The sequence below is a fragment of the Thunnus maccoyii genome, chromosome 17, assembly GCF_910596095.1.
Source record: "Thunnus maccoyii chromosome 17, fThuMac1.1, whole genome shotgun sequence".
Classification (NCBI taxonomy): domain Eukaryota; kingdom Metazoa; phylum Chordata; class Actinopteri; order Scombriformes; family Scombridae; genus Thunnus; species Thunnus maccoyii.
Genome location: NC_056549.1, coordinates 17,055,174 through 17,079,996, shown reverse-complemented (window position 1 = coordinate 17,079,996; position 24,823 = coordinate 17,055,174). Strand labels below are relative to the sequence as shown.

Below are 24,823 nucleotides of genomic sequence, written 5' to 3'. Positions count from 1 at the left end.
ACAAAAAGGAAAAAAAAAAAACATTCAAGCAAACAAAAGAATATTTGTGTATTCATGTATAAACATGGGACTTGTCCTCCAAAAGGACCATGTAGCTCATTTGATTAAATATGTACAATGTTGCTGCTTTGTCCCTGCGGATACCAGATGGAGAGATTATGCAAGTGCCAGTGTTTACATACCTGATAACCATTGCTTAATTGCCGTCCTACTTGTTTTTTCTAAAGCCCTAAAAGCAAACACAAATTGCTTCTGCGTTTTTTTGTGGTGAATCACACACACACACACACACTCTCCCTCACAGTGTGATCCACGTGCTCCGATGCAGACCAAGCACAGTTCAACAAGTGAGCTGATGCCGAGACATGAGGGGGAGAGTCGACCTCGTGTGATGCTGACAGATGTTATGGCTGGGCGTTTAAATCATAATATCTAATTATATATAAAGAATTATAATGTTATAAAAATAAAGAATGACACATAGACGCATAAAAAAGCCACACAATTTAGCATCACAGAATTAAAGGATACTGGACTGGCCACAGAAGCCATGGATTATATACATGAGCCAGTCATGATGCACGATGTCCTTGACTCGTTCCAGCAATTTCCCGTTCCACACGTACTTGTAGTACGGCTCATTCTGGAGGCCGTAAACCACTGTGGCAGAAGAGAAGGAACACATAAAACCTCAGGATCATTTTACTGAACTGGGATCAGACCAAATGACCAGTTAGAAAGCAAGAAAATGGAAAAAAAAATAAACAACAGAAGCTCAGCTGAGGTGACGCAGGCAATGGAACAAGAGCGTATTTTATATTTAGAAACATTAGCATTAACTGGGATTAAGCTTGTGTTACTGTATCACAATACACACGTTATAAAATGATCAAGGCAGCAGTGTCTCAGCAAGTTATTTTCAACTGATTTTTTTAATGGGATTCCACAAGGTAAGACAAACCTGCAGTAGATCAGATACATCATTGCATCTTTATGGGAATCAATGGAATCAATTACACTGGCGTTATCTTTTAATTTACTACGTGAGGTGGCTTAGAAGTTTGTATTGTTTTCTCATCTCTACTGAAAGTTTACTGAACTTCAACTATAAGATTGAGCTATCGCTGTCCACTCTTCTCCAGTTTCTTCTCTTTCCTCCTACCTCCAACTTTATCTCATCTGTCTAGTCACTGCTTGAGTTTCTAGCACGCTATTATGTGTCTTTGCCAGTGATTCTCATCTTGTAGGCACCCACCACCAAGCTCCTCCATCAATAACAAGGTGGAGTGCTCTCTCAAGGTCCGACCAATAGAACAAAACAGAGGGACATAAGGGCTATTGATTAACTTCCGCTCACCTTGCGTAGGCAGTCCCTCGTCTTCAAAGATGTCGAAGCTGTCCTGCTTGCTCTGTGTGTGTACCTCTTCCTCAGCGGAGGAGGCTGCTGATGACCACAGTTCATAAGGCCTCTGCAGCAAAGTCAGGTTGTACTGCAGCGAGTGGCTCAGGTCGTAGCTGTAGCTGCGGGGTACAACAACAGTGTCATTTTAAACAAGTACAGCCTGTACAGTCTCATAGCAAATTCAGACCAAACTATGGGAATAGAGCTATAAACAATTTCGCTCTGCATTGTACAAATGGAACCATAAGATGTAATCCGTGTCACACAGGATTGTGAGCTGAGAACAACAAGTGCTAACTTTTGTTAGGATATATTCAAAATGAAACCCAAGAGATTATTTTCTTAGTTGTTGATATTAAAAGACTCATAGTAAAAGTTGTGTTTGCAGCTTTTCATCATTTTTATAAAGCTATTGAGTAGCTGCTCAAAATTGGAACAAACAGACATGAAGGTCATGAAAACCTTTGTGTGAACTGTTGTAGAAGTATTCATAACATTCAATAAATTCTACAGGCTGTGTGCAGACTCCTTGTGACAACTAAAGGCAAACTTCTCGATATAAAAAACAGGAAAATGGAGGTCAGATACTGTAAACTTAAGCCACTTTTAGATAATATTAGGCCTCAGCGGAGCTCTGGACGGCATCACACATGGCCAGCTTTGTTTTGAGTTAATCACACTTTCTGCTCCATTCACTCCTTGTTCATTCTTTTCCCATTCCACTGTTTAATAATAGAAAAATGTTGGCAACATATATCTGGATCAGCATCACTATACATGATCATGACCACCAGATATGTTTTATTCAAATCAATGTAGTAGTTTGTGGGAAAAATAGAAAAAATGTTCTATATCACAATGTTGAGGAATTGTTTAAAAACTTAACAATTCAATTTAAACTGGGATCTGACCAGTTGCTCGCTGGTAAATGGTCAAATTTTGAGATATCCTGCTCTCAAATGGGGCTAAAAAGTTTAAAAAAACAAACAAACAATGGTATGTCAATGTGTAGTAAGCCTCCTCAAAGCTGGCATATTTAATTTTTCTATTTTCTCTATTTTGTGTATATTAGTGATAAATACTGTCGTCTGAAGTTGAAGTTTTCTTTTGTTTGTCAGTGAATTTAGACTAAAAGTTTGTCTTACCTGAAGTAAAAGTTGCTAGATAGGTCCACATTCTGAAAGATCCGCACGTATCTACAGTAAGAGAGCAAAAACTCAAGTCAGGCAGATTTGAAAGACATTTCAGGAAAGAAGACGTATCATCTTTAAAAGGCAGTTTGTTAATAAGTTTAATATGTTAATCTTTCATAATGTCAGTCCACCACCATGATTCTGTACATTTGCATGACCTTTTGTAGAATCATTAATGTGAATATGATGTATGTTTGATCATCAATAATGCTGTAAACTCATGTAAATATAAATCAAATTGTAACTACATTCATTCATGTTCTTACTTCACTATTGTTTGCTTTTGTTATCTAAACTCTTATCACTCTTCTTTATTTAAAAAAAAAAATCCCCTGTTTTATACTTCTCCTGGGAGTTTGTGCTCATAAATAACAGACATTCTACTAGAATTTTATATAAAATAAAATTTTCCCAGTTGAATCCTGCTACATTTGCCGAAAACATTTCATCAGCATTTTTTCTTCACAATGTGTCAGACTGATTCCTCAATGTTCTGGTGTTGTGCAGATATTGTTAACTAGAAAGTCAGGTCATCTTTCTATTTCAATGTTCATCAAAAATTTGATTACTATTTCCAAGACAATAGTGTGTCCAAAGAGTGTGTGTTTTTATAAATTGCTTGCGATAGTGTGTACATGAATATATGGCAGTTACAAACATTGGGACTGAACAAAAGGTCTTAAATGGCACCCTTACAAATGTAGGTTAGGAAAGGTAAGAGGAGAACAAGACAGTACCTTGCTTCGTCAGGGTGTGTCACCCTGACCGAGTCATTGGGGATGTATATCATGCTGGTGTCTTCAATTTTGTAGATGGAGTGGCCACCAATGTCAGCCATCTTTCTGCGCTTGGTGATCAACACGATGTAGTGACCCTCGAGGAAACGTACAAACCCTGTCAAGAATAAACACAGAAATTTAGAATAAACTAATCAAACGCAGTATAATTTATAATGTGTGAATCAAGATGCAAAACTTTACTTTCAAGGACCATTTTCTCTGCCACTTTACCACTGATATAACCAGAGTGTTTCACATGATGTAACTGCTGTTCAGAAAAAAAACATCTCAACAAGTAGGCCAACCATTCTGCAGCCTGAATATCAACTTCGGCTTTGACAATACAAACAACAACTCAATTTATGGAGGAGGATCATGAGTGTTAGTGTGTCATATTTCACTGTATTACCTACTCACTCCAACCTATTAATGAAAACCTGACCTAGAAATCATGAAACATAGTCAATGATTTACCTTCAGCTTTTGATGAGCTTATTACTCATCTGTGACAATACACATTGAATGGATATGGATGATGTCTGCCTGTTTATTTTACTGTCTGACTGTTATTAGTAGTATTCGCCTCATCAAGGCCAACAGTTTATGTAAGTGCAATACACACTGCTTTCATAATATCTCTGCTAAGATGCGGTTTTGCAGCTGATAAGATGCCTCCCTATATTGGGACTATTTATGATCGTACCCTTGTATTGTAAGCTGGCTAGTAAGGGTGATGAGGTCCATACTATGTTTCCACATACAAAGAGAAAGGCCACAAATTCAGGTGCATATACAGTATGATGTAAATCCACAAACAAAAATATCCATAAAAAATACATCAGCTCAAGTACAAGGCTCAACATTAATCCTCTAAAAGAAGTATTTCAGTGTTTGTTAAATTTGATCAACGTGTGGTCCTTCACTTTCTTTTAGACAATATAAAACAGCAACAGTTGTATAATGTCTTTTGTGATTCGGGAGGGGGCTTCATCACGTCTGAACTTTTAACATCACATTTGCACACCGTGTGGGGCTCAGCAGCTCATTCCACCACCGCGGAACTAAAAACAAGAAGAGTCTGAATTGTGATTTTGTACCAGGCAGTGACGGGATTACAAGACGTCATTCATCTGCAGACCGGAGCAGACAGGATGGGACATACGGCCTGATGAGTGACTCAATGTAGGAGTTTCAAATTGTTTGATATCACTTCCATTCCTATCTGAACACATCAGTGCCTAACAAGGCATACAAGCTGTTCTATGTAATCATACTTTAGGCTTTAATCCTGTAGTATTAATTGTTTATCTTTTCATATATTACACACAGAAATGTGTCTGATACTTCTGACTCTTAGACTAGATATTGATACTTGGTTTAGTTTGAAACATTATAAGCTGTCAGTCTGTCTGTAACAGGCAAAAAAACCAACAAACATCTGTCCTTTGCAGGCTCTGTCTAGACTAAAGATGACTTTGGATGACAGTTAAAATGACTAACTGAGTGTGAGGTACGTTTGACTGTATAAAAACACTGACCGTGTCAGCTATAGCCTTGTGTGAGAGCCAACTATACTTTCACAGCCCACTTCTTAATATTCTTACACTTGTGGCTTTGCAGACTGACAATTCCTACTTTTGTTCCTGCCAGAGATGAGTCAGACTGACAAAACTGGCACATGAAAGTGAATAAAAATATACTTACAATAATGATACTCATTACATGTTGTAATAAGAGAGGTGCCAGGCAAAGGGCCTCTCAGGATACACTGTACCCGACATGGCTGCATCAGTCTTTTATTCCATGTATGACACAGTGACTTTGCCAAATAGCTGCTTGTGAAAAAAGATGGCATCAGGGCACAGTGGAGGAATAAAAAAGCATCTAATTTATATAAGTAAATGTCACAGTCAGGGCTCGTCTGTGTCAATGTGACCGACCCATCTGTGGCTTCAAAGATGATTCCGAATTGAAACTTAAAAATACACTGTTAGAGCATTTTTTTATATGGGAGACAGACTCAGTTTCATCTTAGATGTGTTGCTATTGTGCTTTGAAAGAGTCTTGCCTACAATTGCTAGTATTTTCCTTTACCAGAATTGGAAACATATACAGCTCCACACACACGCATGCATACATAAAATTAATTGGAGGATTAATTGTAAAAATTAGACCATTGCAATTCTTATTCGGACCCGATGGCAGCACCGTAAAGATCGGAAGTTAAAGCATAGAGCCACTTTACACAAGCTAATCAAATCTGTATTTTGTTTTTGGTTGTTCTTAGAGGGAAATGAAGTCCTGCAGGCAGTAACGTGTCTGACATCAAGTTGGTTTGTTGCAGTTAAGGTTTGTTTTGATTTGATTTTAGTTCATTTAAGTGGTTTTGGATTGATTTTTTTCATTAGGACAACAGCGCTGATTGGTAAATTCTAAAAAAAAAAGTCTTTGTTTGATGTTTTATTAAAAAAAATGTTTTTCCATGTTTTACAAGGAAAATTGCAATCTTTTAATTGCTAATTGGCTATTTCCCATAAAACCCACATGTAAAAATGTAAATAAATATGACGCTTGCTTTAACTTTAGTTCAACCGAATCTAAAATTAGACAGACAAAGTATTTGTGATCGATAATCTGATGACATCATCAGGACAGGTTATCGACAAAGTCAAACCCTCCTTTGTCAAGTATCCGTCCATACCACAAAATGTAGGTCATGACTTGAGAACTGATGAAGCGGCACAAGCATGAAATTCACAGCTCTGTCACACCAATTACCTTCCATATACAGTAGGAACTGGGGTGAAAACGCTGTGAAAGGACAGCTCGGCGGGGGCTACACATGTGATCAAAGTTGTCATGTGACACAGCCTTTGTTTTTATATATAGATAAGACGGACAGAACAGTTGAGCTCAGAATGTGTGTGTGATCGGTGCTCTGCGCGTTGGGTCAACAAAAGGCCAGAAAAGAGACAATATGGGCCCTATTTTAATGATCTAAAGCTCATGGTCTGAATGAAGCGCATGGCGCAATTGCATTTAGGGTGTGTCCAAATCCACTTTTTCTATTTTAATGGCGGAAAAATGGTCGATGCGCCAGGCGCATGGTTCAAAGGGGTTGTCCGTAGTCTCCTAATTAATCATGGGTAAGTTTTCGGCGTAACATGCAATAAACCAATCACAGTGTCACCTCCCATTCCCTTTAAGAGCCAGGTGCACTTGCACCTTGGCGGACTGCTATTATGATGGCGCATTTGCCAAGTAGTAAAAAGGAGCGCTTCTCTGCAGAGGCAACAGATCTGCTTGTGCACAAAGGGAAAGCGCACAATCCATAACGAGCACACTGGCTTCTGCTGCTCCTGGACCCTCCCGTGGTCAGCCCCAGACCACCAGTTTAAGATCCTGTTCATTAATTTGTTGCAAATTTATCTTTGTTTGGTTTTTGAAAAGGTTTTTTAAATTACAGCTTTGGTTTCTTTACAATCGTTTTGTTCAGTCATGGAGAAATAGGTCAAATCAGTGGGGTTTTTATTGCTGAAAGTATGGAAACCTGATCACTGTACTCTCAAAAATGTTAAAAAATATTTGTTAAATATTGTTCAAAAATTAAATCATTAACTTTAATCATGTAAAGAATCATCATCAGTCCTGATGACTGTTCTCAGGACTTGATCAGCTCTCCAAGGTTCTGATCCGGAGACAGTGGCAATGAGCTGTTTTTCCTCCAAAATGAATCAAGAATCATGCGCTACACTGTAATTTCAGTTGTTTTGAAAGTGGGAAATGTCTCAATATAACAGTTGGTACTGAAATGTATGTTCCCCACATTGTTATAAATTTGGTGATCCCCTCACTTTTCATCTAGCACCATCATCAGGTCTTCGTTTCAATTCAAATCCAATTCTTTGGTTTATGACCAAATACCTGCAAAACTTACTCACATTCCTTCCGACTCAGCTGTACTCTTTAGGTACAGCTGAATTGTTTAGGTCATTTTCTTGAGCAAAAATGCCAAAGATTTGATGATTCCAGGTTCTTAAATTTGAAAATGAGCTGTTTTTTATCTTACATAATAGTAACTTGAATATTTTTGAGTTTATTGGACAAACCAAGACATTTAGTTTTCTGTTTTCTGATGTTTTATAGACCAAATGAATAATTGATTAATTGCAAAAATAACTGACAGATTAACTGATAATGAAAATAATCGTTAGTTCCATACCTCGTGTTTAGTCCTAATTGTCAAATGTTAGCATGCTAAGACGCTAAACTAAGATGGTGAAAATGGTAATTGTCATCATTGTTAGCATGCTGACTAACTATTGCAGTTACAGGCTGTCCCTCCAAACAATACTGTTACAGTTTCTTTTTATCTGACTTTCTACAAAAGAAGAGGGAAAGTAATAAATCTGTGAAAAAGCTTCTTGCTGCCTGCGACTATGCCACTGATGGTCATTATTTGAAGCCTCAAAATTGAACATTATAAGCTTCACAAAGGAACAAGTAGTAGTGGTGGCTGGGCTATATTGTAGTGGATTGCATTATTCCTCCAGGTGTTCCTTTTATTTTATGTTTTTCCATCTCCTGTACTTAATATGCAGAACCAGGTCAATGCTTTGGAGTTAAAATAAAGCCATCAATGGTAACTGCTGTGCCAGTAAGGACGAGGGTGGAGGGATTGCACTTACCCACAATGCCAAAGGCTGAGACTGCCCTGGACAGGCCAGAGGAACCCTTTTGGCCAATTTTGGTGCGGTTGCCCAGGTCCAGGCGGCCCAGTAGCTCCCGCACCTCTTGCTGATTGTACACATGCTACAAACAGAAGAATATACACACACACACATATATATATATATACATGCATAGTTACCATATTGTCCATTCTACCTTGCAATACAAGGCAGGAGAAAACAGAGAATGATCTATTTGTTTCTCAAAAGAAAAGCTGCTTGTGGAATAATAATTCTGGACTAATACGTTTATTACTGTAAGACTTGTACAACTGAGTCGGTGCAATAATAAATACATGACTAAAAGGCCTTCTCTATTAATTGCCCATTTTCTGCAAAAACGTTTACATTGATCCTCAGCGAAGCAATTAAGCCAAAAACAGATTAGCTGCTACCCAAATTATTTCTGCAATATTGTAATATATAAACAGTAACCGTGTTTATATCATTCATATTTGTGTGTGAATGCCCTGTTCATTTGTGGAATTTAATGCTTTCCACTGGAAAACCCATAAATCTAGTAGATGTCCAACATCCAATTATTTAGGATCTACAGATTGCTGTATGATCTTTATTCATCTCAGAATTTCAAGGAGCTCTAAGCAGCCTTTCATTACATTATATGTGTCTCAGTTTACTTTACATACAGTATGAACCAAGAGAAAGAGAAAGATGAGGCTGTATTTCCTGCTTTGAACCTTCTCACCTCCAGTTCTTTATCACGTTCTCAAGCAGCCAACACAATGTTACTAAAATACTAAAGTATGCCACTCAAATGAAAAACAAACACTGTTTCCAAAGGTCAGCGTAATATCTGCAGGAATGAGAGCGTGGGGTGATGGATATTTAGTCATGGATGCTTCATAAAAACAAACACATCATAATCATAATCACCCGCAACACGAACAAACAAATCAACTCCCAGCTCATAGATCCCGGTAATGAGCAGCGGAGAAGAAAAAGAGGTGCACTCAGCACTCATCAGCTAAGCTGTCATCTGCAATACTCGTGGGACACGCTGACTGATTGTACAATTTCCCCCCCAGGCGTACTGTACTGTATTACATAAGCATATACATTAGCACTGTACTAACTCTGGTGAAAACTCAGCGCTCACCTTATCGTCAATTATGACCAGGTCCTTGGGTTCTGTGCGGTCAATCTTCAGGACACGGTGTTTGGTCTGTGCCTGATTGCTCCCCACCAAAAAATACCTCTGCAAAGAAAAATAAAACCATGTTTGCACTATATTGCATCTGCATATTACATGACTTGTGCGGTTGCATAATATTTTGTGAGTACTTGGTTATCAGAACAAGTAGCTTTATCGTGGGTGACATTCAGAGTAGACTCAGTTTCTATAACCAATTTTGAATAAGAACACAGTGGGGAGATGTGTTTAAGAGAAGACATGTAGTTTTCACAGTTCAATAGACATAGACAGTCTATGTTATTACAAGACGGCCTTCTACAGTGCAGTCCCATTATTAACATCTCAGGGACATTCAGGGCATTTTTTTCCCCCCCTATAAATGTGCAACATTTTATCTTCACAATAAGACCCAGGTAGAAATTAATGTAATAGAAGCCTGTAAAATTGGACAAAAAAAGGAATTCAAGGCAGATATGTATCATATAAATTGCACATGAACCTGAAATGTACACTTAATTAGAGAGTACATGTAGGCACAGCACCTTTTTGATCACAAGGCCACATTCTAATGTGTTCCTTTGTGTCTCCCTTATATGTCGCTTTCTTTCAAGTCATTATTTTTTCCTCACACTGGGTTGTGAGATGGCTGAAGATTTTCTGTCCACTAAAAACCATTAAATTGGAACACTGTGTATCAGTACAGTCCGAAACCTATTATAGCCAGTTTGTCCTGTTCCACACTTCCCAGTATACTATGGAGCCCTCTTTGTCCAAGACCTAGACAGTCTATTTATTCACTGTTCAGCAAAATGGTCTGAGAGAAGATCAATAGGATATTACATTAACTTGACTGTGACTAATGTTTTCCTGTCTTATTGTCCAAATGTTTGTGACTACTAGTGATGACAAGCACAGTACTGTACCACAACTTCAATTTTACACTAATGTAATAAGGGGGAAACTGTGTATTGGCAAAGCAATACACGATAGAGACAGAAGGTTGACAACAACTTGTCTCTCAAGAGATGAAAAAACATGGCAACAAGACAAGCCTAAATGGTGCTTAAAAGCAAATATTTATATCAAATGTGCACAGACTAAATCAAATCTAAATTGTTATTGACATGTAATTTTCTCTGGCAAAACATCATTATTCTAACTGTCTAGACAATTATGATGCAAATCCCCCTAATAATTGACCTCATGGAGGTCATGGTCAATCAGAGAATCAGACTGGGGTACACCTGGTGCAGCAAACTACCAAAAACACTCTTTTGCTGCCATCTAGTGTTTGCTGACAAGTATTCACAATCCTACAGTAGCTCACCACCTCTCTTCATCCTCATGTTTACTTCTGTTAACTTTTTCAATGTTAAAATAATAGACTAAGCATGCTTTTCTTACATTAGTACAGTTAGAAAATGCATCATCCGAGTCTACATTTCAGCAGGAACGATGAATCCTTATTAGAGATGGAAATGTGAATGTAAGTGAATATTCAGACTAGCTTGGGAAATTACTTCTGAATAATGTGTGTAGTAATAAATACATTTTAAAAAAAAAGTAGGGCCACAGTGTTCTTAGCAAGGTACTTCCATCAGACCAAGAAGTGTGGAAAAGCAAATGTTTTCTTGCATCAAGCATCAGGATAGCCAAATGTAAACAGGCACTGAATGAGTTGTTATGTAATTCCGATAATTCTGTTAACCTGCACCGTAAAGGTGTAAACCCATGCACAGACTGACCTGAAGTCACTACGAAACAGTCATAATAACAGCATACAAATATATGTCAGACTTACGGCTCTGGTTTCATACAGAACCATCCTCTGGATCCCACTGATGGTAGCCGCTGACTGAGGCATTTTTACTCCTTTATGCTCTTAACAATCCCAATCCAGAGTAGAGAACAGAAGAGCTGCAGAGTGAATGTAGACACAATTTGTAAATCAGTGATAACTTCACGTCATGAAGCTCAAAAGACAATATATACAAAGTTAAACCTGATACTTATAGCATATGCATTATTTTGGCCCTTAGCATTTCCTAGCTTAAGTTACTCACCATTAACTTAGCTAGCTAGCTGCGTTTTAGCACCAAACCGTCCCAAAGGATAATTATACGCATCTCCACTGGCAGTCAGAACAACTGGTTTGAATGTTATTATTAATTAAATATGACTGTAACCTGCCAAAGCATTTTTTTGGCTAGCACAGAGGAGCATGCGACATGAATTTGTTTTAGTCAGGTGACTGTCATGAATGACTGGGTTGATCTCGTGTCAGCTGATACGGTGTCTCGCAGAGTCCAAAATGCGAATTGATAATAGAGGCAATGACTAACGTTACTCTTCTTTGCCTATGTTTCTTGTCATCACAGATAACAGCTATGGTCATTATAACTGTTTATAACTATGATAAACATTACGCGGCAAATATACGCTCACGCCATAAAGTAGCTTCGGCTGCATTAACTAGCTAACCCCAGGCCCTTTAGTTTGTTAGTTGCTATGGCAACAATATTCTTTCTAACCTTGGCTAGCCACTTAACGCTAGGTAACGCAGTTCATGCTACTTTCCTCCCGAACAAACAATGATAAAAGTTTTAAAAGATAGAGACATGTCCCAAAGTAACGGTACGTAAACTTCTGTTTACTGAAATATGAACTCTTATATCAGCAGCAATTTACAAAGAAACTGACAGTTTGATGGCGCTTTTCTGTTTGTGACATTTAACAAATTCTGTTTGTGTGGATTGATGCTGTTGAGAAGCTCATATGGACCGTTTAGTTGACAACCTCATAGAAGATGAAGCTGAGAGAGAGAGACTTCTCACCAAACCTACCTGCTTCATTATAGTTGGAAGACCGGTAATTTCACTCTCTTTTACACACACACACACACACACACACACACACACACACACACACACACACACACACACACACACACACACACACACACACACACAAACAACAACTTCAACCACAAATGACCACTTGTGGATATTAGTGATTTATTTAGATTTATTGTATGAAACTGAATTGAATTAAAGACTTTTTTATTGCAGGGTGTTGGCAAATCTACCTTGGCCAAAAAAATTGCAGAGTCCTGGAAGTGTATTTTGATTGATGGTAAGTACAAATCCTGTATTTCTTGGCCTCTGTCCCAACATAATATCATTCATATTCACATCAGATATTTGTCATCTGCTTCTATATTTCAGACACAGATCTGCTTAACACACATATTAAAAATAAAACAAAGGAAGGTAAAGAGGTAAGTATAGGTAACTGTCCCTTTTGCGCATTAGGGTTTTTTCCATATGCCCCTCATGTTGTAGCTTATTATGATTTCTGAATTGCCTTGTTTGACTATTTTAGCTCTTGGATATCTTATCCGAGGGGAAAAGTGTACCAGAAGACATGGTGCTCCAGCTCATACTTGCCAAGCTTAACTCACCAAATGTGGAGCACTATGGTAAGCCATGCATCTAAAAGTGTATTTAATCACTTTCGGTACAGAAAGTGCTTATATGAGCAGCAATGACAGCACAGTAAGGTGTTATTCAAAGCACCAGTGTAAGAGCATTCGATGATACATGTGTTGTGACACAGGATATGTACTGAGCTGCCTGCCGTGCATGTCAGAGGAGTGTCTGAAGATTCGTGAGCAGATTGAGCTGATCAAAAACCTCAAGCTAACACCTGATTTCATCATCAACATCAAGGTTACTCACACGTCTGGTAGTTGTGTATTGTTTAACAAAGCAATTTATTCATTCTCTACCTTTTAATATGGTTTTATTTCCATCTAAGATAATTGATTAAAGTTAAAGTATTTTCTTTTTTAATGAGCCTTTTTAGTGTTTGCTGTATTCTGACATTTGTGAATGGTTTGAATTTGAATCTATGAATCTGTTCTCTTCCACCAGTGTGCGGACAAGGACCTGGTCCAGAGGCTGTCAGGTCAGAAGCAGCACCCAGAGACGGGGCAGTTGTACAACAGGGATCAGTGGTTGCGTGAGGACGTGTTTAACAAGAAGAAGGAGAACAAAGACGAGGAAGTGGAGGATGAAGAGGAGCAGGTATGGCTCACGGGAAAACCTCTTGCCAGTGGGTTTAATTAGTTTTAACAATCAAAAATTCCCCCTGATGTTGTATTATTTGTTTGATTTTGGTTTTGCATATTGTTAAAGACACTTTACCCGTTATTTCTCATAATAAAACTGATAAGTGTGTAATAAGTGTCACCTTTTACAGTACCTGAATGTGATGTAATAATCAAAAGCTGTATTCCTTTAATTCTTTTCACATGTAAACAAGTATGCAGTCAAGTCAGGATCTCCTCTTACACTAATAAGGATTATTCTGGTTGTAGGCTGCAGAAGAGGAACTCCAAAAGGATATTATAGACCAGATGGTGTGGACACCAGAGAATTTGGCCAGAAATGCTTCTCGTAGAATCAACACATATAAGGATAAAATGCTCAGACCACTGGAGGTGAGTTACCTCTGCTGTACACATTCTCACACATTATGGCTCACACATTATTTAAGAAATGAAATAATGTCAGTCTCCACACACAGTGCAGCCATAGCTTGACCTTCATGTTTTGTCAGAATCAGACCAGTGATGTCTAGAAGACGTCACCTGAGACCTTACTGCTTATGATCAGATGGTGTGACTGATGAACACAGCCTGATCCAAAGTTCTGGTCCCACATTTACCCCATTTAACGTTCTGTTCTAAATGACGTATAATGAGGGGTTAAAATGAATCACCTCATTGACAAAGTTAAATACACTGTGCTTACTAGATTAAACTTTTAAGACCAAATAACTGATTTTTTTCAGGACTACATGACGGACCACAACCCCCTCTACCTGTTGGAGCTGGATGGAAACAACAAACCTGAAGAGCTGCACTCTGTAAGACACAAAGATCAGTCAGAAATAAATAGAAATAAACTCTGTTGAACTGTCCATTTATTCTGTGGGCTGACAATAGTTTGTTGATTGTTCGCCTTTAGTCTGTAATGTCCCGTGTTGGATCCATGGCAATACAGCGTGTCTCCATTCCAGTCCTCCTCCACCAGAATGATGATGAAGAATTGCCAGAAGACATTGACACGGTCTGCCATTATTGACCATATTCATATTTTTCTTCAATGTTGCTCTGGGTACCTGTTGGTGATTCTTTAAAACATAAACCCTCCACTGAATCCACTACTAATGTAACTATATGTGGTTTAATCCTGCATCCATCTCTTTTCCAGGAGGACCTACTGAGAATTATGTCCTCCTCCAAGGTGGTTGCCCCTAGCTTTAGGTGGAGAAGAAGCCTCTGGGGGCGAACCTGTCCTGTTGCTCTGAAAGAAGGCATGGTCATTCCTGGCAAGCCTGAATTATCTGTGGGGTGAGTGCTCAGGGCAGGAATCTATGCAGTAGCTTAAAGTGAGACCGATTGAAAGTGTCATCCATCTCTCTTATCAACCCCTGTACAGCTTCCAGGACAAACTGTACATCCTTTCATCTCAAGAGGCCTGCCAGAAGTTTGTTGCAAACCCCAGACGGTACTTGCTTCCTCCAATGCCCCGGCCTCCATGCAGGGTTTCCATTATTGGACCCCCACAGGCAGGCACGAGCACCCTATGTAAGCTTCTAGCTCAGAACTACGGCGCACTGGTGCTTGACATGAACGAACTTGTGCAGCCAGTTCTGGCCAAGGTTGAGCAGGAGAGGCTTGACAAGATCAAAGAGGAGACCACACAGGTTGCGATAGAGAAAATCAAGATGGAGATGGATGCCGGACAGAATTTGGGCAAGTTGAGCTTGGTTGATATTGATAATGATTACTTTACAGTTCTAAAATGTCATTTTAGATTTAGAAAATACAATATTATATGAAGCATTATTTACAGTTCTGTTAACATGTGTTTGAATTACTATTCTGATATTTTATTTCATTAGATGAAACCAATTCTGTGGAAGATAAGATGTTCAAATATTCTTTCTCTGGCAAAAACAAATGCAGACAGACATGGAAAAAAATTCCTTTTTCAGTTTTTTAAACATACTGCAGAATACACTGTATTTGTGTGCAAATGTTTTCTGCCGTTCTCAGTGACAGAAGATCATCCAGAAGTAAAAGCCATGGTGCTTAGTGCACTGGAGGAAGCCAAAAATATGAGCACATCTCCCTTTGGACTGTATGCAGAGGTACTGGAGAAGCGTATAAAAGAGGTATGTCAAAAGATGTGAAATATGGTAGCATGTTTACATACACAATAATATACCTCTGCTATTCAGGATACCCAACCATCCCTTTCACAAGTTTTATTTTTGTCTTTTGTTAGAATTTTCTCAGATTGATTGAATTTATTTGTACGCAATCATTGTATTGTACCAGTCAGCTGAAAACTATTTTCATCTTCAGTGTCTTGGTAGGACGCAATCTATAACAAGCACATATAAATGCAACCCTAAAACAAACAGAGACATGACACTGACAGGCACAATATTACATCACATTTATCATATACAGTCAGTAAATATGATGCTGACGTTAAACCAAACTAAGCTTAAAATTAGATTCAGTATAGATCTAAATCTCATTTTTGTATGTATATAAAACACTTTGAAGTGACGTTGCTAATAAGATTTATGTCACAGATTGAAGAGGCAGACACTGATGCAGAGCTCAGGACTGGCTGGGTGCTTGACAACTTTCCCAAGAACTGCTCCCAAATGTATGCTTTACAACAAGGTGGAATCCTGCCAGACATGCTCTTCTATCTCAAAGACAGTGATGGAAATCAAGGTAGGAGACACAGAAAAAACACATCACAAATATTTTTTAAAATATATTTGGGCTTGAGCTGTCCTTCGTGTTCATGTCTACTGTATGATACATGTTACACCCTCATCGTGGAATTCAAATATGTTTAAAAGTTTTGAGCAGATTGTATGAGAAGAACAAGGAGAGCGTGGACAAAGCAGTAAGGGAGAGGATTCAGGATCAACAGTCAGAGAAGGAGAAAGAGGCCTTGTGAGTGCAGTTGACATGATGCTATAAAATTGTGTGATTTCAAGTTCAATCCAAGCTGGATTGTGTATGCAGTTTTGGTTTTTATGCTCAATTTCTCTCCATTTAAGAAGCCACAAGGTGCAGGAAACTGAGGTAGAGGCCAAGCCTGCAGATCTGGTGTCAAATCTAGACACAGTTGTCGAAGAGCCTGAAGGTATTTATTTTCTGTCAATATAAAGCAGCCTGAATTCACATAGTCTCCTTGATCCTATAGGATTTAATTATTTCCTTTGCAGAAAATCCTGAGCAATCTGAGACTGACAGCACAGCACACTCTGACAGAAACAAAAAGGAAGGTGAGACATTTTTATTAAATGCTGTTGTCAAAAATGGAAATAGCTCCGTCTTAGTTATAAGAGAGGAAACATTCTTACTGTCCTCAAGAGGCAAATTTAGTTTGGTGCATTAGTGTATGGCTCTTCATCTCTTTGCAGTGATGTGCCATCAAATTTAAACAAGAATGACTACAACTCATATCTTTTTCGAAATAAAACAAATTTTTTTATGATAAAATCCAATAATGTAATCATATAATCCTATTTGTATTTACTTAGTGTGCTATATGTAAGTGCCCCAAAAGCAGAAGTGAACTTTTCCTCTATGACTCTCTTCTTCCCACTGTGCTGCTTAAGCTTCGGCACTACCCAATAACTGGAAGCTGGGTTATCCAGACGGCCCGGAGATGAATGACTATAAACTGCAACTGCAACAGTTTGTGTCAGAATGGGAGCAAATGCGGTCCACTTTACCTGTCAATCACTCAGTACTGGAGATTAGTGGCAAGTGCCCCGAGGACCTGCTTAAAGAGATCATCCATCAGATGGAGAGTGAGTGTAACCCTTTAAAATCTCAGTCTTGAATTTTTCTTACACCTGAAATCTGAAGTTTTTTATTTTTTCCTAATTTAGGTGTTTTTAGTGTTTCATCTTAGATCAACGCTACTGAAACTATTACTGTAATATATGGTACACCAACAATTGCATGCATTAGCATCATCTCTGGCACTGCATAAGGAAGGAAATGAATATGCAACGATGAAATTAATATTAATGAGCAGTTAAATCAAAGTAAAGATGAACAATTTGCCAGATTAGTTTCAGATATGAAGTACATATATTTGTGATGGATGTTTTTAAATGCAATGCATTCCACCAGATGCTTTTTTTGTCTAGAAAAACTCACAGCCCAGTCTCTGGTTTACATGCATGTTCTGCAGAACCTTTCAAGTATGTGTCCTGGGAGGTGTCACCAGTGGACCTGGATGAGGAAGCAGAGGATATCGAGGCCTTAGCAGAGCTGGAGAGAGCTGAGGAAGGCAGCAGCGACAATGACGCAGCAGATGAGGAGGACGAAGTCAGTAAACATAAGTCTCTTACTTTAAAGGCCCAATCAATAACAATTTTGCATTTACAAACTAGGTTTATATTTTTATTTATAATTGAAGAGCTGAAGATTTCATAATTGAAGATACAGGCCTTTACAGCATTGGAAAACAATACATAATATCAATTTTTCACTTTGTTTTCTCCTCTGTCTAAATGAAACCAGAGGGACACAACAGTCAAGAGATTATTGGGTGATACCCACCACTTCTGTCCTGTGACCTTAAAAAACCACAACATCCTGTGGCCCTGCACGGATGAAATTGCAGCCAAGTACCGAGAGAAGACCTATTATTTCTCCAGCATAGAGGCCAAGGAATCCTTCCTTCAAAACCCTCAACAATTTGTTGCACAGATGGAGCCTTTCAAGGTACAATCTGATATGAGAAGAAAGAGGACAGTCATAGGATGATAAACAAAAAAAGAAACCTAACCTGTTCCTTACTTTTTTTTTTTATCCAAGCCTCCTGCCCTACGGATATTTTTGCTTGGTGTCCGAGGGTCAGGGAAGACCACTCAAGGTGAGTGGCTTGCCCATCAACTTGGCCTTTTCCATATTCAGTTCAGGGAGCAGCTCCAAATGCTCATAATGGCCAAGACAAAGAGGCGAGTGCCTTACACTGATGAGGTAGAAACTTCAGAGGAGTCTCCTGAGGACTTGGAAGCCCTGATAAGGGAAGCCAGGGGGGAGGAGGAGGAGGAAGAGGAGACAGAGGATACCTCTGTCAACATGGAGGTCAGCGTTCTCTGTAGCAAGTTTTCCAATATTATGGTGCCTTGTTTAACCTTTACAACCATTAGTTGGTGAAGTATGATGTTTTTTGACACTGAATTCAATCCAGGTTGCAGTGATATAATAGTGTGCATTTGTGTGTCTACAACAGGAAGTGGTTCTGACTGATGAGGAAAAGGCCATCCAAGCCTATTTGTCTGATGGAGAACCACTGGCTCCACAGATCCTGGATATGGTTATCGCACCATACTGGAAACAGGAGCCTTACATGTAGTTGTACACACACACTTCCTGCCCCATTTTCTGACCTCCTTAATAAATGAATGTGTAAACGTTTCAGTCTCCTGTGCTCTCTTTCTACTCTTTAGTTATTTGTTGATCTGAACATACTCTATCATTTAGGTCCACAGGTTTTATCTTGGAGGGATTCCCTCATACTCCTGATGAGGTGCAGTACATGTTGCAGCAACAGCTTTTCCCTGACATTGTGGTAACCATGACGGTGGATGTCACGGATGTTCAGAAGCGTCTGTTGCCAACATACCTGGAGAACTGGCGTGAGCGCCGCAACCACCGTGAAGCACAGCTGAAGCTCCTGCATGATCTACGTAAGAAGAATCGGGTAAGCAAGTGACAACTTGGTAGTATCATTTTCCTACCAACTTCGTTATCACACAGATTGTGTGAGTATCTGGCACAATTACAATAATGTCTTTTGTACAGGAGGAGAGTATTGTCAGGAGAAGAGCTGAACTCATGGAAGAGAAAGGCGCTATGTCAGTCAAAACAAAGGTAAGCAATCCCATCATAACCACTGTCACCACTCCTCACTTTATCACTGGTTAACCCCCTCCCTCCCATCCCCTATCTCCTATAATGAGGATGAAGAAGATGATGAAGAGGATGAAGCTGCAGACAACATAGAGGATGAGATAGAGGCCATGCTGGAAGAGGAGTTCACTCTAGAAGAGGAAAATGATGACACGGAGAGTGAGGAGACTGAGCAGGCTGCTACTGAGAGGCTGGAGACAGAGATAGAAGAGCGTTTTGTTACAGATGAAAACAACGTTGTTCCTGTGACGGTACAAAGACACACAGTTCCATGAGGGCACTTAACTAGCCAGACATGCACATATTTTTGCTTGCCAAACCTATAGAATTTCTGCTAGCATTTCTGCTAATATTTATGTTAAAGCACAGGTAGTACTAGTAAAATGATAGGTCTAGGTACACTGAATGCTGTGATTGCCAACAAGAAAAAGGATCCACAAGTCCTCTTCTTGTCATTGGTTTATTTTAGGTTAACAAATAGATGTAGACAGAAAACTAAACGAAAATACTTAAAGGCTTAGGGTTACTATTCATTGTCCATCACGGTCTCAACAAAAGAGTTTATCGTTGTCAGCAGCATGCCACTCACTCCTCTCTCTTTTTTTTCTCTACTCTGTGTCTCTTTGGCATCTGATCTCTGACAGGCTCATATTAGATGAGACCCGCTTTCCTTCTGTTACAATCAAAATGACAACCTGTGACCGTTACATTTAGGACTAGCTTTACACTGTAAAGTAGTTGTACTTTTATTATGTTTACATATTCTGTGTTGGGTTTTTTTTACTCTAATCAGGAGTTACTGAGTGAACAAAACATACCCAAGGTGTCTATCAGTGCGTCCCGCAAGCTGGGGATTGTGCGGCATCAGCTGCTCAATAAAATCCAGCCTCTGCTGACCAACAGAGAATCACTCTTCCAAAAATGCCAACCCATCTCATACACCCTGGCACTTAAGCTCCTGTTCTCCTCCTACAAGCGCCACAGTGCCTTCGGCTGCTGGGACCCAATCAAGGTCGGTATGATCCTGGGATGACGGCAACCTTTTTATAGTATCTGTGGGATGAGGTTATTATTTGTATGATCAATAAAAGCTCAAAATGTGATTTCAAATAGGAATCACATTTTGTTGTGTTGTGTATCAGTAGAACACCAATTTCCTGCACTACTGTATTGTGACTTAGTGTTGTTATATCCACACAGCAATACAAAGAGGGAGACTTAATCCAGCCGCTGCAGTGGCCTCTCAATACCACTTATCCCCTGCTCTTCCATCAGTATATCTACTTCTTTGCATCTAAGGAGAACCGCAACACATTTATGCTCAACCCCTTGAAATACCTTAGGCTGCCAAAGCCCATCCCATCCCTTCCTGTGAAAATGGCTGTTGTTGGACCAACCAAATCTGGAAAAACTACTGGTAAGACTCAAGACTGCTGAAAAATGATCCACTCATGGTTACTGTTCCTTTTATGCCTTCTCATACACTCATCTATCTCTTCTTTCATTTATTCTTTGCCTGCATTTTTCTCGTTTTGCGTTTTTCTCTCCACAGTGGCACAGATGTTTGCTCAGAAGTATGGCTTGGCTCGGCTGTCCATCGGTGGTGTTATGCGTATGGTTCTTAACACTCAGGAGCACACTGATCTAGCTGTACAGACGAAAAAGCATCTCTCCCAGGGTCTTGTTGTGCCTGATGAACTGGCAATCCAGTGCTTGGAGGTGGCGCTCATGAGCACGGTCTGCAGCACTCGAGGGTACGCCGGAGATGTGTTGCATTTATTTCCATCCTCACTCTTGTCTGACTAAGATGTTCAGTTGCCCTAAAATGCCTTCCATAGGCAACGACAAAAGGAAGGATTTTAAGGAATATTTAACAGAATGCAGAAGACAGAAGTGTTTAAATAAACAGAACAATTCTACATAATGGTTCTTAAAACTCAAGACCTGAAAAGATCCTAACTTTTGTTTTATTAAAATCACTTCCAAGTGGTTCAAGAACCAGACTGTATTCCTACTCATTAAGAAAACTGCACATGCTGTACTCTTGCTTGACAATGTTTGTGAAAACTACTGACTTGTTTCGTATTTCAGGTATGTGTTGGATGGTTTTCCAATGACACTTAAGCAGGCAGAGCTAATGGGGTCCCGGAGCATCATCCCCATGATAGTAGTTGAGCTGGAGCTGGACACAGTGGAGGTGTTGAAGAGAGGCCTTGTAGACAAGATGAAGCCCAACAAGTCAGAGAACACACACACACAACACACAACAAATCATGTCGTGTCAAGCCTGAGAGCTGTTTAAAACCGCAAACTTCCCAAAGTAGTAATAAATATTTCCTGTTCCTCCTCTCTCCTCCCACTTCAGGCCTCACCTGATGCATGACAGCTCAGAGATCCTCCACATTCGTAACTCCTGCTACAAGCAGGAGGTGGAGCATGTGAGGCAGCACTTCCAACAACAATATCAGAACTGGATCCAGCTCAGTGGATTAAAGAGCAAATGGTGCATCTGGGACAGCATCTTAAAGGAGGTCAGCATCAGCATGAAATATATCCACAGCTACCTGGAGAGGACCCGCAGGGGTAAGTTCTTGAAGAACAGAGGCTAATATGCTTGCAGGGGTGAGCTCAGCAAGGTTTGTGAGAGCAGCTAAGTGGATAAAGATGCTTCAAATACTGTAAAAAGATAAGACATATTAGTTCATTTTCACCATGCATTTTAATTTTGCAGGACAAGCAGCCTGCATCAACAGGTTGTGCATTACACCTAAGGAGCTGCAATGTCAGCTGGGCGAGTTCGGGCTGTACTGCCCGGTCTGCCTGGCCCTACATTACCACCTGGTGGACTGCTCAGAAACTGCATCCCTGGTGTATGCAGCTGAGTACAGAGCACATTATTACAAAATGTGTGGCAATGATCATTTAGAGGTCAGTGTGCTGAAGCTTCAATTATAAAAGACACTTGCACACAGATGTTGAAATAGACAAATGCATGAGGAGAGTCGTTCAAGCCAAATTAGTCAGTTGAGCTGATTTTCTTCTCTTCATATTCTGTGCATGATTTCTGTCATTACCCAGGAAATTTCATTATTTATATATCATAAAGTGAAATGGTAAAAGATAAACAAAATGCATAAGATATAAACATAAGATACATTTTTAAAATAAAAATGAACACTTCAATTGCACATTGAACAGGTAAATAGAATTGATATTAAAAGTGTAACATTTTTATGTTGCCCTCCCAACCACAGAAGTTCCTTGCCACTCCAGATCAATTTGTGACCCCTGGCTGTCCCCACACTCTCCCAGAACCCCACCTGCTGCCAAAAAAGCTAACAGAGATTCAGGTGAAGAACAGGTTTCCACAGCAAGTTGAGATGAAAGGCTTCTGCCCTGTCACTTATCTGGATGGAAAACAGAGGTACACTATTCACAAAATTAAAATGCCACTAACCATAAATCTCTGTCTTGCTGGAAAGCATGTCAAAATGCTAAAAAAAAAAAAAAAAGCTATGAGTGCAAAAAGATAGTTGCCTGCGCAAAAATGTATGTTTTCTATGGACAGTATGAATTAACAATGCACAAACTGCTACTTTTTCAAGAATCGCATATATAAAAACAAATTGTCAATTTTACACATTAAGAACATTAATTAATGAGTTAGTGGATGTTTCTATTTATCATTGGAAGCGTCAGTTATTTTATTTATCAAATTTGATAAATTGATAAGCAGTCTATAGCCTTATTCACCAGATTGATCATGCAAAAGTCCCTTTTGAAAGCACATGCTGTAGATAAGGGAATGAGAAAATGAAAAATAATTTTCATCATAATCAATAAACATGAAATTTCAATTGAAAATGTTCCGGCAGTGTCAACCTCGAGAATTTCACAATGTTTACATGTCATTAGGTATGAAGCCCTGGTTCGAGGAAACGTGGAATATGCTGTGGAATACAGAGAACAAATCTACATATTTGAGACAAAGCAGAAACAGGACAAGTTTTTGAGGTGTGGAACAATACCTTTGTACTGTATGTTACAGATATGCTTGTCAGTTACTCAATTTTTCTTTTCACAAGGATTATTCAGTTTTGAAAATCAGTGCTATTTGTTCATGCATTGACGAGTCTCTCTGTTATTTTTCATAAAGACAGTGTTAATGTTATTTGGCCTCAACAAGTATTGGTCCATTCAATGAAACTTGGTGTTGATACATTTTATTTCAAGGGCTCCTGAAACCTACTGGGACCAGAAGTTACCCAGTAAAGTTCCTCCTCTTTGTGAGCCTGTACCCCTCACCTCCCTTCCAACGTTGGGCTATCTGGAGCAGGTCAGACATGCTCAAACACTCCCAAAGAATAGATTAATATCGTCAACATTTTACATACATTTCTGAAATGTTTCTCTGAGATTTCTGCCCTGCTCTGACTTAAGTCTGTAATTTTAGGGTGTGGCAGTAGCAGTCATCAAGGCCATGACAGCTGTTGGGTGTCTCAAACCAAAGTATCCCTTCCTCAGTATACAGAGATCAGCTCTCCTCTATGTGGCCTACTATCTGAAAGGTAAACAAGATGTCAGGTTCACTGTTGGTCAAAATGAATCATATTTGAAATGCTTAAACTTAATAATGATGATGTTAAGGATATTAAGCACTGTTTTCCTAGATATGGGTTTCCCTTTGTTTCCAAAGGGGCCAATCCTTCATAATGAGTAAATTCACTTTTGACAATTAAGTACACTTTTTTTGTTATAATAATTCTTAACTCTTGCTTCAGTAAAATTTAAATCCAGAGTTTTGAGTTGTAATGTAATGAGTATTTTCATACCAGTGCTGTTTCTTTTACCCAAATGTCACTTTTCTTCAGCTTTCAACCACCAGAGCACAGATTACATTCGCCAGAAGTACAAAAAGCAGCTGGCCATGTTTGAAGAGAACTGTGCGCTCATTCCTTACCTGAGCTCATCAATGAGAGGGAACTACAGGCCTCCCAGTGAACGTCCCATTGACTTTGAGTTCAAACTTATCAGGTTCCTGGCCTTGGAAGACCTGCCAGGAGCCAGTGATGTGATGTAGCTTTGCCTGTTATCTCATTTGGATTACAGCGTGTTATTGTATATTTTATGAGGATAGGAAGATAGGATGAACTGTGTGACAACAAAGTCATTCCAAATATATTTTAAAAGTAACCTAATAATTTATCTAATTGAGAGTTGTCTGTATTAGAGCATTCATCATCATCAAGAAATAAATCTTTTTCTTGGGTCATTACTTTAACCTTGCGTCAGTGTGGCTTGGCCTCTTGTAGGCACTGCACTTTCCTTTTCTTGCATTGCATTTTACAGAGAAAATGAAACATTTAATATTTAATTTAAAAAAAACAAAAAAAAACAGCAACAACAAAAAAACAAAACCGTAGCAATATTATCTAGTTGTGATGCCCTGTCCTTTAGAGGGTCCTTTGTCACTTTTCAGTCTTCAGTAGTTCAATTGTTTCTGTCCTGTGGTTCTAGTGAGTTAAGGGGATTC

General features: G+C 39.1%; 2 protein-coding genes across 3 annotated transcripts in view; one reads left to right on the top strand and one right to left on the bottom strand.

Annotated features, from left to right (window-relative positions):
• Positions 1-11,516, bottom strand: part of fig4a (FIG4 phosphoinositide 5-phosphatase a) — a 50,732-nt gene extending 39,216 nt beyond the window's left edge. The window contains exons 1-8 of the mRNA XM_042389579.1: positions 11,321-11,516; positions 11,059-11,174; positions 9,222-9,320; positions 8,063-8,186; positions 3,333-3,489; positions 2,548-2,598; positions 1,358-1,521; positions 532-660 (exon numbers count right to left, since the gene is read on the bottom strand). Coding sequence (XP_042245513.1) covers positions 532-660; positions 1,358-1,521; positions 2,548-2,598; positions 3,333-3,489; positions 8,063-8,186; positions 9,222-9,320; positions 11,059-11,121 — 787 coding nt within the window. The 5' untranslated portion in view covers positions 11,122-11,174; positions 11,321-11,516. The remainder of the gene's footprint in view (positions 1-531; positions 661-1,357; positions 1,522-2,547; positions 2,599-3,332; positions 3,490-8,062; positions 8,187-9,221; positions 9,321-11,058; positions 11,175-11,320) is intronic.
• A 236-nt stretch (positions 11,517-11,752) lies between these two features.
• ak9 (adenylate kinase 9) lies at positions 11,753-24,571 on the top strand. Of its 2 annotated transcripts, none has more exons than XM_042389576.1 (36): positions 11,753-11,891; positions 12,028-12,125; positions 12,326-12,389; positions 12,482-12,534; positions 12,639-12,735; positions 12,873-12,985; positions 13,190-13,342; positions 13,636-13,758; positions 14,112-14,186; positions 14,288-14,389; positions 14,534-14,673; positions 14,762-15,078; positions 15,382-15,500; positions 15,930-16,077; positions 16,209-16,305; positions 16,413-16,498; positions 16,581-16,640; positions 16,977-17,171; positions 17,561-17,697; positions 17,893-18,096; positions 18,190-18,462; positions 18,611-18,729; positions 18,862-19,081; positions 19,183-19,251; positions 19,341-19,541; positions 20,084-20,302; positions 20,491-20,707; positions 20,843-21,044; positions 21,382-21,528; positions 21,656-21,873; positions 22,022-22,218; positions 22,545-22,714; positions 23,206-23,304; positions 23,524-23,626; positions 23,744-23,858; positions 24,162-24,571. In XM_042389576.1, exons 1-36 carry the CDS (start codon positions 11,849-11,851, stop codon positions 24,368-24,370), a joined length of 5,202 nt encoding a protein of 1,733 aa, XP_042245510.1. In that variant the 5' UTR covers positions 11,753-11,848; the 3' UTR covers positions 24,371-24,571. The 2 variants fall into 2 exon arrangements, with proteins under 2 accessions (XP_042245510.1, XP_042245509.1); XM_042389575.1 differs by having other exon boundaries at positions 12,025-12,125.
• The last annotated feature ends 252 nt before the right edge of the window (positions 24,572-24,823 follow it).